This window comes from Puntigrus tetrazona, chromosome 22, assembly GCF_018831695.1.
Source record: "Puntigrus tetrazona isolate hp1 chromosome 22, ASM1883169v1, whole genome shotgun sequence".
Classification (NCBI taxonomy): domain Eukaryota; kingdom Metazoa; phylum Chordata; class Actinopteri; order Cypriniformes; family Cyprinidae; genus Puntigrus; species Puntigrus tetrazona.
In genome coordinates this window covers 5,235,046-5,248,085 of record NC_056720.1, presented here as the reverse complement: position 1 = coordinate 5,248,085, position 13,040 = coordinate 5,235,046, and the positions used below count along the sequence as shown (strand labels likewise).

Sequence of the window (13,040 nt, the reverse complement as noted above, 5' to 3'; positions counted from 1 at the left end):
TGTTCTTTATTTGATTCTTTTGTGAGAATCCATAACCTACCATGAGAGAATACACTTCTCTACTATGCCATTATGTTTTTTTTTGGTGATTTTTCTACAATGAATGGTGTTCAAATGCAGAAGCCGACCTTTATACCTGGAAGATCCAGAGGCGATTTTCACTGAACTCTTTACGGAGGCGGTAGGTTTGGAATTCTGAGTCTGATTTCTCATATTGAACCCTGTTAGCAATATAAGATTGTCCAGTGTTCACAGTAAATTAAAATAGAATAGTGTATTTCTAGACTATATATTGATATATCCTATATTTAGGATATATTTAAGTGTTTTGTGAACAGATAAAGTAAATGACATGCTGAAAATAGTATAATTTTTTATACTTTAGTGTTAATGTTTTACTTTTTTTTAATTCAAAACTAAATTGCAAATGTTGGCATCTTAGCTTATTTATGTTGTAAAATTAATAGTGCAAGATAAACTGGGGTATCTTGTGTTCCCACCTGTTGAGAAGAAAAGTTGCCAGTTCCACATCACTCTTCAGACCCTTCTGTGCTTTCAATGTTTGCCACCGTGTAAATTCTGCTCCAATATTTACTGTTGTCTTCTGTCCTTTGTAACTAAATCATTACAAAATAAAAAAAAAAACACATGTAGTCTAACCACAACACAATCTTTATCATTTGGGTCAATCAAATAAGCCAGCAGGTTATTCTTACCCAGCATTCATCAGTATAGAAACACTGTTTATGTAAAATGTGGTTGTGAAATGTAGTCACAGAATTATTTTCACAGTCTATGTGCGACTAACAACAGGAGACACAAAAAATACCTTTTGGTAGATGTTGGTGTTTCCTCGCTAATAATAGGTGGAAGGTGCATTGAATTGTCACTTTTCACAGACACAGAGCTGAACACATGTGAACCCGATCTTAACCTAATGACACAAAAAGAAGAGGGAAAATATCATATAAACAAGTTCAGACCAAGGTCATACAAGGTTGAGCAAAAAGGAAAAAGTGGGCACATGGTACTGAGGCAGGCAGAAAAGCAATCATTATATAAATGGCAAGTAACACTCTGACAGTTTTTCTACTAAATAAGACTTTTTATAATTTAAAAATATGAAATACCTTTTGGTAGGTGATGATGGTGTTTTCTCACTGAAGTTGGGTACATCCTTTTTTGAACAGTCACTCTTCAGAGATGCAGAACTGAACATATGTGACTCTGATCTTACACTAATGACACAAAGAACAAGCTTTATTACATGACATATTTCAGTCTTATTTCACTTTGAAGAGTGTCATTAAATGCACTATAGCTGTGCACTTGTCCTTCTCATGTAATTATGTTTAGTTGCCTAATGTCTTTTCGTGGTGAATTTATGTCCCACGATTGCTATCTGTGTCAATGTTTTATGGCAAAGAAGCTCCAGATGCTCTATTTGTTTTGTTATGTATTGTTTCATTCAGTTCATACACCACAGTGGAGCTAATGTAACCCAGCAACTATAATGTAAAACACGTGAAATACCTTTTGGTAGGTGATGATGGGGTTTTCTCATCGAGATTTGGTGGCTCTTTATGCGACCAGTTACTCTTCACAGACATAGGGCTGAACACATGTGATCTTACACTAATGACACAAATCACACAGGGGACAAAACAGAAGTCTCGTTATGAGGATTTTTAGCACCACACTTAGCTCTTTCCAAAGTTTAACACAAACAATGTCCTGATCTGAGACTTCAAGTCAGTGATCAGCAATGAAATAAATACAGTAACAGTCAAGCACTGGTTCCTAACCCTTCACAACCTACACTTTCTTGTAAAACTCCTGTGAATCTAAAAATAAATCCAGATTAATGCATTAAATTAGTACCAACAAAAATACCACAAATAAAGCGAGCAATATTGCAACAGCAAAAGTGAAAAAGGAATTTACAGGAAAGATTTAGGAAATTTGTTGTCCCAAAACAGCATGGAAGAAGAGCAGGCTACATGTTTTGTTGACCCTGGAACATTTTAATCTAAAAATGTTGTCTTGACCATGTCTCTACACAAAACCTAAACTTACCCATGAGTAATGCCTAAAATCAGATTTAATGATAGATGAATGATACTGACGTACAATCACCAATTGTAAGCAAAAACGCTGGTATTCCAACGTTAACAAGATGTTGTGAACAGGAACAAGACAAAAGTGCATACAACACTCTTGGGCAATTTGCACAGTATTTCCGAATGTGTCAAACATTAAACACTCTTTGTTGACGAGCTTTTGTCTTCACAAGAAAGTTGCGTTTAAAATAATTAATCGAAGAAATGAACCTTTCTTTCTTACCTTTCTTTCTCTGTGAGACTCATCTTAGATGAACAGTCCTTCCCTCACTCTTCTGACATACTGCAGTAAAAATGCACATTAAATGAACAGTAAAGCATTGATTTACGAAGACAAATTAGCCATTCACTGTGATCTGACGACAACCAACGTTACTATAAATAACACGGCAGTAGAAAATACTTGCCACAAAGCACAAGCATAAAATAAAACAAAATAATTATCTCAAAAGTACATTCATCATTAAAATGCAAAGTATTTTCCGGCAGCTTTGTTCGTTCTGAGTGACAACCTCTAAAATAAAAAACGAGAATAATATGTTTGTCTGTAACATGTTCAGTCTTACCGTAAAATGATTTTATGAATTTACCTAGATGATTTTTGTTCACTTCATTAAGTCTGTGTGCTTTTTTATTACAAAATACTTAATTACGTAACTCTTTGAAATCATTCACATATGCATACTGAGTTTGACACAAAGACTGTTTGGAAAAAATTGTCAATAATAGTCAATAAAGTCAAGTCATTGAAATTGCCATAGTACAAAATAATAAAAGTAAATTATTTTACTATTGAGTCTTATCTGTTTGTAGGTAATATGCGCAAACATTTATAGCACACATATTTTTATACAAAAATATTTACAATGCGCATATTAGATTGAATATTATCTTTAACAACAACAATGATTCTCTTTTCTCTTTTAAACCCTGATAGCTCTGTTTTCTTTGGAATCAGTATTTAACACGCACTGTTATAGTCTAAATGTCAAGCTTTGCACATGACCATGGCGACAAATTCTTTCCGTACAGCCTACACAAATACCAGAATTCTTTGCACGTTTGTGCCATGTTCAGATTATGATTGTACAATGTCATTATAATAGGTTATTATTGTCCACGACTTGCCATTTGGTTCGCAAGACAGGAATAAGAAGAAGACGCTACTCTAAAATCAAATTAAACTAAAATAAAATGTCTAGTTTATAAAGCTTATTCATGTAATTTCTGGCTGTATTATTTTTGTCCACAGCATACCTGCAATATTGTAAATTCAAATATGATTAAAACCTCAAATAACCAGTTAAAGTCAAAACTTATTTGCGATGTGACAACCTTGTTAACAGAGAGAGTAATCCATACTTTTGTGAAGCATTCAGAAGTTCTGGTCTAGTATAAACAGGACTGACTGGGCTTTCTGACGCCCTCCGTTTGGAAGATGAATAATATAGTCTCTTCGGGAACAGAGCGGAAACACAATAGATCAGTTCATTACAGTAACTTTTTTTATTATTCTCAGCGTAAAGGGGATTCATTCAACTAAAAGTTCTTTAAACAACTTTTCTTTCCTATTTAGAATCTGAGAAATCTTCTTTCGCCACGAAGAACCTTTTGTGAAACAGAATGGTTATTCAGATGTTAAAGGTTCTTTATGAAACCATTTAGACAAAAAAGGTTCTTCTATGCCATCGTCAAGCACTTTTATTTTAATATATTGTTTTTTTTAATTTATATTTTATTGTGTATGAAATATGCTATATAAATGAACTTGCCTTGCTTCTTTTTTTGACGTTATTTGATGATGTGGATGTCCGAACTTGAAGACATCCGATATCTCAAATGAACATCAGAACTATAGACTTTGTACTTTCTGAAGCAACAGCAGAAGAACAGAGACGCCACTCGACATATTCAATAGCACGGTCTATTCAGAATTACTTAACCTGTTTCATATATGTACATCTTTTGATATTAAACCACAATCTTTATAGGAGGGCTGCACAATTAATAATTTCTAATCCCAATTACAATCATGGATGCCACGGTTATGTAATTGTTCAGTGAGGTTTCATCAGAGGCACATTTGAAATGCATGCTAATACCAAGTGCAAAAATCCCACCGAAATGAAACTTTGGAAGCTTCTCAATGGAAAGGGTGTTTTCAGTGTTACCCTTCTACAGTCCTCGGACCATCCTGTACATAAAACAAAATGAACATACACTGGTACACTAACACTAAACCAACAGCTATAATTCAATATCATATATGAACAGCCTGTATGCACCAGTAATCATTTTAAGAGAGCAATAAATACAGACTTGCAAAATACCCTATTCATTTGTTGAAGAAACACAATTTAAATTTCCTGTCAAACACAGTGCTGGCCTTAAAGACTTAAAACTCATATAAATGATTAATATATCATGCACATAGCAGGTTCTGCTGTACAGTCAACACATTGCGCATATTCATTTATTCCCATAAACGCAGTACTAGTGAAGCTCTTTTGAGGATTGCTTACCTGAAGTTGACAGGTTTTGCTTGAGCTTCAAACCATCCACCAACATGTATTGGATAAGTTGTTATCCAGCTTTCACTTTCTAGTCTGTAAGAAGGAATTGAACATGAAAAAAACAGACTTAGCTGTAACAAGTTGCAAATTATAAGCATTTGTTCCCCACTATGTTTTTGGTCCTCGCTATGTGAGTGTGCTAACGTGTTGAGGACCCCACCATGCAATAAAAAGAAACACAACCACACATACCAAAAGTTCATAAACTCTGTACAAGCTCTGTGAAATCCATCCAGTTAAAACTAAGAAAAACAACGTAATACTCCATTTTAACGATATCATTTTTTTAGAATACTTGATTACTAAAATATTCAACAGCTAAAGCCCTGAAAGTCAATGCTTGGGCACTTTTCAAGTGAGAATGGATAACAAATTTATATGTGGATCATAGTCTTTGGCCCTGTGTCTCACCTGGTTGACCATTTACAGCAACATTTCTTAAATTTGCTCAAAAGTGAGTGTTCATGCCAAGTCTGTGTTGGATTAAAGTTGTATGTTGAAGAAAACTGCACTTGGGTTCTTAAACGCTTGCCTTCAGTGAACATGTTTTATGGTTTCTGCAGCTGACTTGTTTTGTGACTGTTATTAAAATGTTGATATGTTGCAAAAAGCTGTGACTACTAATATTAAACTTACACATTTTTACGAATGATTCTCAGATGCCGCGCTTTATAAATTATGAACAATCTGTAGCAAAATTTCTTTGCTTCTTCCAGGAACCTGGCATAATGGAGGTCGTTTACACAGAAAAATACAACTCTCTCTGAATCTGTTTATGGTGGACAAATGATGGATTGACCAAAGTAACTTCATACCATGTTTTATTTTTATTATTTTTTAAATGAAATAAAATTAATCTGAGCATTACAAGACTTGGCAGGTTTTTTTTTTTTTTTTTTTCCCAAAAGGCAAAGTTGATAAACAGACAGTGGGTCAAAACTAGAAGTACAATCCAAACCAGGCAGACAGAGCAAAAGGGGTAATCCAAGGAATCAAAAACAGTAAACAAGGCAGAATCATACACAAAAAGGTCCGCCGCTGCTTGCAAAAAAAGCAGCACATCCGTTTCTAACACTGATGATAAGTCAGCAGATTAGAATGCCCCCTACTGGACTGGAGAGTGTATTTCTCTAAACACTACATCACTGTCCCTGTTTCTGGACTATGTCTACTGTAAATACCCAACATCCTGCCCGAAAGTACTACGACAGATAATCTACATGTTATGCATTTATGTTATGAGGGCAACAAGTCCAACTATCATCTAATGAAGCAACATTTCTTTGTTTTGCAGGGAATTAAAATTGCACGCCCATGGCATCCAGCCTTATATCCATGCTTAAATAAATTTATCCAGCTGTTGTAAGCAATGTCTCATCTAATCTTTCCTGTCCCAAAGTGACTTGTTCTTAAGTAGATTTCTTTTCCAAGTTCTCTGGCTTTTGATAATGGTGGTGGTGATCAAAAATACAACTGAACTGAGTTCAAAAAGCAGTTTTGGGCTGCACAACATATAAAGAGCTGAGGTCTCTGGGGCCAGGGGGATGACACTAGCAGAGGAATCTGTTACGTGTTCCTTGTCTGCTTCAGATATTAAAAAAATAGCAATAAGCACTCTGGAAATTTACCAAATACAATAGGATTTCCACTGCAGTATGCGTGCATTAAAACAGACTTAAACTTAAATGCAAATAAAAAAAAGACCTGTGTATATAATATGTAACACAAATGTAAGAATGACGCAAAAAAAGCATGATGTAAACGTGTATGCATAATGCATATATGATGTATAAACAATTAATGAATGTTAAAAAAATATTAAAAAATATAAAAAAAGGACAAACTGATAATACAGATTCACTTTTTTGCACATAGACCACAATTTAAAATTCACACTTTTGACTTTCACTTTTAGTTCAGATGATACATGTTAGAGTTAAATTGTGTAATCATCAGAATTATGCTTAGCTATCAATTTAAACCCAACATCATGTTTTCAGGCCTCATACTGCACTCCCAGACTCGTGTGTATTCGACCCCTTTCCATTCTTACTAGACTCTTCTCTTCTCTCTGCTCCACCTGTAAATAAAACAAATGATTTGCATCACTAAGCAAGATTATTCACTCATACTCATTACTTTTTTATATAGTGACATATGATAAGTGTAACATAAAATAAATAAATAAACAGTTTTTGATTGGTACTGTACTGCACTCAAGAGTGGACACAAGAATAGGCATAGGAGAAAAGTCTGTTAAGTACAATTAAAGTTGCAGGAATTCACCATCAAGTAAATGCATGCGGGTATGAACACACAGAATTAATAATAATCTGCAGCTATAAATAGTATTTTTTATTTTTTTATGAATCACTGTTTGGAAACATTTCATTAAAATCACTGTACTAAGACAATGCCTCCCTCCTATCAATCTCTGTAAATGTTAGAAACTCACGTGAGTCTTTGTTACATGTTAGCAGTCGAACGAGGGCTGTGAGAGAGATGTGAGCTTAATAAATCTGACTAAAAGATATATTTTGCTCGTATTTTATATCAAAAAGTGGAACCACTTCAAATCTCTTCTCCTGATTCACAACAGCACCATCAACTTCAATACAATGAGTGCGTTGCATCAAATTTCACAGTTTATTTTTGCTTTTATTAAACTGGTTTGCTGTATGAATGTTGATTTAAAAGAAATCTTTTTTGTTTTGTTTTGTTTTTCCTTGATGAAAACATTAAACAGTGACTTTAAAACTGAGGTACGCAGCAAAGTGTATTTTTGTGTGTCGGTACATTCCTGTTGAATATATAATCATTATAATTTATGAAGAGGAGTCTCTCACCTGAGGGTGACTCATCCAGTCCAGCTGATTGATCTGCTTTCCCTGCTTTTGATCCACCAGAAATACTAATAGTATTGACTATACTTTTAACGCCGGCTTTAAAGCTAAACCACTTTCCCTTCTCCAAGCTGTAAGAAGAAACAGAAAAAAAAGCAGTTACATTTTTTTACATATGATAAATATAAGTATGAAAGTTACTGATGAATCTGATTTTCTTCCCACAGCTTTTTTACTGTTGTATTGAAAATTAATTGTTTCTGAATGAAAAATTAGGACACAACAGAAACATGCATCGTGATTGTGAACGTCTGTAAGCAGAGGCTGGTATTTGCACAAAGAATATTTTAGCAGGATGTCAGGTTTTTTTCTACAATCTGTCAAAGACTAAAAAGGTAAATGAAACTCTCTTTAATATCACAAAGAGACTTTTACTCACCTCACTTCACAGTTTAAGCCTTGTAGTACTTTACTGAGCTGCTCTTTTGACTCTCCTATTGTGTTATTACTCAGATCAAGCTTTTTAGTAACTGCAGTGCTTGTGTGTTTGTCAAAGACTTCGTTAATAAAGAAACATCTGTAATTCCACAGCCATGCAGACTAGAAAAGAGACAAACAGACCGAAAAATAGATGTTATAGAAAATGCTATATAGTATTAACTCAGGCTCTTCATGGAATAAGGAGAATGAATTTTCTAGATTTGTTTGTTTTGTTTTTCTCCAGTAAAGCCGTTGTTTATAGAAAAATCTTACCTAGTCGCTTATAAGAATGCTTATTACTAGCATTAAAGACTGTTTTTGAGTAATTCTAAAGCACATCTGCACATCGCAATCTGCATTCTACATTCTTTATCCTACAAATATGTATCAGCTATATGACTAACTATAAATAAGCAGTAATTAGGAGTGAGAACCCTTTTTGAGAACTAGTAAAAGGTCTGAAATGTTCCTCACCTCAATCTCTCCAGTTTACAGTGTGAATGCTTCAGTATGTCACATAAGTCATTCACTCCTTTGTTTTTTATTTCATTCTCACTGAGGTCCAGCTCTCTCAGGTGTGATGGGTTTGATTTCAGAGCTGAAGTCAGGATGAGACACTGTTTCTCTGTAATACTGCATCCACATAGACTGAAGATAGAAAGAGGAAGAACAATGACTCAAATCTTTGATGACCACTTAAGATGTGGAGTAGGCATATAGTTTTTCATAGTTCATAGAGATACTAACTGTAGTTTCTCCAGCTTGAATCGATCGTTCCTCAGTAGATCACTAAGGTTTTTCACTCCAGATTCTCCGAGTTTATTTCCGCTCAAGTCTAACTCTCTCAGGTGTGATGGGTTTGATTTCAGAGCTGAAGTCACAGCAGTACAACCTTGATGTTTCATATCACAGCCTTTTAACCTACACAGAAATAGCAAAAAATCTGATAATCCTTTGTTCTGTAAAATTACATCTTCATAAACAAAACGCGAAATGATCATCATCCTTATTTCACCAGATGACAAAGAGCATAATTAAAAACCTTTTTTTTTTTTAAATATAATGCAATTATATGAATGTCGTTATACAAAAATGTACATAAATTAAAATTCACACCTCAATTTATTCAATTTGCATTGTATATTGGACAGCAGAGGACAGATCTTCTCAATTCCTGAGTCTCTTAGTTTATTTCCACTCAGATCCAGCTCTTCCAGGTTTGAAGGATTTGATTTAAATGCTGAAGTCAGAGCAGCACAACCTTCTTCTGTAATACTGTTATTATTCAGCCTACAGAGAGATAGAGAAAGAAATGTTTAACTGATAGCATTAACAGTCTTCATCCAAATAAGTTAAGCATACTTATATTTTAAAGATATTATACATGTAAAGTGTAAAACGATGTACAATACTCACATCAGTGTGTTGAGTTTATAATGTTTATCCTGCAGTAGATCAGCGATCTGTTTCACATTTGAGTTTTTTAGTTTACGCTCACTGAGATTCAGCTCTCTCAAGGGTAATGGGTTTGTGTTCAGAAGATTAGTCAAATATTGACATGCACTTTCTGCAGCAGGACTCAAAAACCTGTAGAAAAGTTCATTTCTCAGTGTTGGTATAGTAAAAAAATAGCACTGACCAATATTTAACTTTGTTTCACTCTTACAGTTACAGATTTTACTGCTGTGCAGTACCTGAAGAATTTAAAATATTTTGTATTGTTCCATCATATCTCACCTCAGTGTCTTCAGTGAATATTTCTGATCTTGTAGTAAATCACTGAGCTCCTTCACTCCTGATTGTCCAGGATCATTTCCTCTGAGATCCAGCTCTTTCAGGTGTGAAGGGTTTGATCTCAGAGCTGAAGACAGAGCTTTATAACCTTCTTCTGTTATACCACAGTCTGAAAGTCTAAATCAGGAATGAAAACATAACAATCAACTGGATTAATTTAGACTAATTAATCAGTCAAAAAAAACAACAACATAAATCATTAGTGTGACAATTTAAATCAATTAATGTTATATGTTTTTCAACCAAACTGACTGGCTAATATGGGAGCAAAGAAAAAAAACACGTCTTCAGTTTACAGTCATTTTTAAATTATTTAATTATTAATTATTTAAAATTTTAAAGTGTAAAGCTGTTTTCTGAATGATCAGACCTGTTGAAAAACAAAAACAAAACAAAAGTTTGGAATTAAAGACCTGACTTAAGCTTTGTTAAAATTCTGAAGCAGGACCTGAAATGTACCCTTCTTTCTGTGGCAAATTTACAAGCAATTCAGAAGAGAAATCTTCATTCTGAATGTAACTTGAGTGACAGAATGAGAGGCGAGTGGATCCATATGCTTTTATTATGACACATCATCTGAAATACAGGCAGTGTCCGGCAACAGTAAACTGGTATGACATGAGCAGAACACTAAAGAGTAGTCGTAGGGAAAGTGTGGTTCTTCAATCAGCGAACAGTATCCAGAAGATAAATACTAGGGATAATCCATAAAGTGAGCGATAACACAAGCTCGGTGCAAACAGAGTCTGAGATGGCAAGACATCTGAAATCCTAGAATTAAACCTGGAAACTGGCAAAGGCTTCATAAAGTAGCTATCACAATCAGTAATATGTGCTAAAGAATACCTGCCATTTTATGGGAGAAAGCCCAAGTTTTATATAGCATGTCATTAACTAGGTGCAGGTGTGCGATCAGATGAGAGCGTGTAATTGAATGCAGGTGAAACCAATCTTGAGCAAAGGAGTATGGGAAATGAAGTTCAGTATGTGTGTACAGTAGTCTGTGAAATGATTAAATTACTGTCATATTCCATTAAAAATATCTTCATTTGTGTTGGGACGTCATGAGGGTGAGTAATTAATGATGGAATTAAATTTTTTGGGTGAATGAATCCTTTAATAAGAATTCTAAACAAACAAAATAATTATAATCATAAATGACTATTTCCATTAACTGTTAGCAAGTCAAAAATTAGAAGTAAAATAGTGTACTGAAAAAGTGGCATGTGATTAAATTTGAATTGTCTTTGTTCCTTTGACACATACTAACGTGATTGTTAAAAACTCATTTTTTTATCTTTTATAACAAGAAAATAACACTACTAACACTTCATTTTTAGTTGAACTCAATTCTGTGTCTATTACACAACTTATTTTAGTATCTCTAATTTACATTTTACACTCTCCAGTCCAGAGCAGAGCTTCTTCACTCCTGAATCCTGCAGATTATTGTTGTTCAGGTTCAGCTCTTTCAGATTAGTCCCTATTTCAAGAACTGTAGCCAGAGCTAAACAGCTTCCGTCTGTTAAGTTACATTCATTTAGCCTACATGGAAAATGAATCATATCGCATAATTGAACTGAATGCATAATAAAAATACATTGATATTAAAAAAAAGTGTATACAGTACATGTATTTTGGATTAATTGTAATTTTGTAAATCAGATTGAACATAAATGTTCTAAATAAGTCATTTATGGAATATGGTTATGGTTCACAGCTTTACAGTAATAACTTTTACACATTTAGTTGTACATTTGAAAAATAAAATGTTTAAAATATTTTATACAATAATAACTTAAAATTGCTTTTTATAGTAAATATGCAAAACAAAAATAATACTATTACTAAAATAAAACAGTGGTTCATTAAACTCACCCAAGTTTTTCCAGTGTGCAGTTTGTATCTTCTAATCCTTTCTGGAGTTTCTTCACTCCTGAATCCTGCAGATTATTGTTGCTCATGTCAAGCTCTTTCAGACTGGAGTTTGATCTCAGGACTGTAGCGAGAGCTGAACAGCTTTCCTCTGTTAGACCACACTTACGCAGACTAAAATGATGAACAAAAGGAAGAATTTATATACATACAGACTTGATACCAACAATCAGTGATCACTGAGAATCATTGTGTAGGATCATTCTGTAGGATTCACTTGACATTTCAGTTGCACAATATGAAAAATGTAAAGAATACTCACTGAATTGTGTCTAATTTACAGTGTTTATCCTGCAGTAGAGCAGAGATCTGATTCATTCGTGTGTCTCCTAGTCTATGTCCAGTCAGATTTAACTCTTTCAGGAGTAACGGGTCTTTATCCACAAGTTTCTTCACATACTGACGGGCTTCCTCTGCTGCAGGACCCAATAACCTAGAGACATTTAATACATTGACATTACTTGAAATATTTTATCTATTTTCAAAAGCTTAGAGGCCATTAATAATTTCAATGCTTTTATAAATATCTTTTAAAGGGTTTAATTTCTGCTTTTTATAATTTTAGAAAAAACTCACTTCAGAGTTTTCAGTGAATACCATCGACTTCCAAACCATCCTTGTAAATCACTGAGCTCCTTCACTCCTGATTGACCAGGATCATTTCCTGTGAGATCTAGCTCTGCTAGTGAACTGGTTTCCTTCAGATCTGAAGCCAGAGCTTTATAACCACCTTCTGTTACAGAGCAGTTTGAAAGCCTACAAAATATAAAAACATTAATGAAATTTGCAAAAAAAAAAAAAAAAAAAAACACACACACACAAAAGCTTATCTTATCAAGTAAATGACAATATACTCTTGATCTACAGATCATAGGACTGGCAGAAATTGAAGCATGGAATAAAGTCATGCATTCCAGGATTTTGTACTCACTTTAGTATTTTCAGCTTCGATTTCTTCAGTCCCTCACAGATCTGTTTGACTCCCGAGTCCAGCAGAGGACTGTTGTTCAGGTTCAGCTCTTTCAGGATGGTTTTGGAGGAAAGAACGTCAGCTAGAACTGAACAGCTTTTTTCTATCTGCTTACAATCATTCAGCCTGAACACAGAAACAGCATTATTTATTATTCACACATAGTATTTAACACACATTTGTTTAACAGCTCTTCATATCTGATCACACGTGACCCTCTAGCACTTCAGATACAGTTGCAGATTCAGCATCACAAAGCTGAGTTTCCAAAGTAGCTCCCCAAGAACCTCTTAATTCTTTGATGCTGTAAGACAAGAGGAGCTAA

The 13,040-nt window shown here is 34.2% G+C and overlaps 2 protein-coding genes across 2 annotated transcripts in view; both read right to left on the bottom strand.

Moving 5' to 3' along the window:
- Positions 1 to 84: 84 nt before the first annotated feature.
- On the bottom strand, positions 85 to 3,066 carry LOC122327557. Its single transcript, XM_043223003.1, has 7 exons — positions 2,687 to 3,066; positions 2,344 to 2,403; positions 1,534 to 1,635; positions 1,131 to 1,238; positions 830 to 934; positions 501 to 617; positions 85 to 221 (listed from the first exon to the last, which is right to left on the bottom strand). Exons 2-7 carry the CDS (start codon positions 2,364 to 2,366, stop codon positions 131 to 133), a joined length of 546 nt encoding a protein of 181 aa, XP_043078938.1. The 5' UTR covers positions 2,367 to 2,403; positions 2,687 to 3,066; the 3' UTR covers positions 85 to 130.
- A 2,431-nt stretch (positions 3,067 to 5,497) lies between these two features.
- The window catches only part of LOC122327291, a 33,906-nt gene continuing 26,363 nt past the window's right edge, over positions 5,498 to 13,040 (bottom strand). The window contains 13 exon segments of the mRNA XM_043222521.1: positions 5,498 to 6,773; positions 7,540 to 7,667; positions 7,976 to 8,051; positions 8,054 to 8,136; positions 8,491 to 8,664; positions 8,764 to 8,937; positions 9,133 to 9,306; positions 9,433 to 9,603; positions 9,754 to 9,927; positions 11,689 to 11,859; positions 12,008 to 12,178; positions 12,322 to 12,501; positions 12,677 to 12,841. Of these exon segments, the coding sequence (XP_043078456.1) occupies positions 6,697 to 6,773; positions 7,540 to 7,667; positions 7,976 to 8,051; positions 8,054 to 8,136; positions 8,491 to 8,664; positions 8,764 to 8,937; positions 9,133 to 9,306; positions 9,433 to 9,603; positions 9,754 to 9,927; positions 11,689 to 11,859; positions 12,008 to 12,178; positions 12,322 to 12,501; positions 12,677 to 12,841 (1,918 nt within the window). The 3' untranslated portion in view covers positions 5,498 to 6,696.

Bases quoted from the DNA above. Each gene is read 5' to 3' on its own strand.
- LOC122327557 (XM_043223003.1), bottom strand. From the start codon at position 2,366: ATGAGTCTCACAGAGAAAGAAAG. The intron at 1,636-2,343 runs GTAAGAAAGAAA...TTGTGTCATTAG, and splicing joins AGTCTCACAGAGAAAGAAAG to TGTAAGATCACATGTGTTCA. The intron at 1,239-1,533 runs GTATTTCACGTG...TTGTGTCATTAG, and splicing joins CCATCATCACCTACCAAAAG to TGTAAGATCAGAGTCACATA.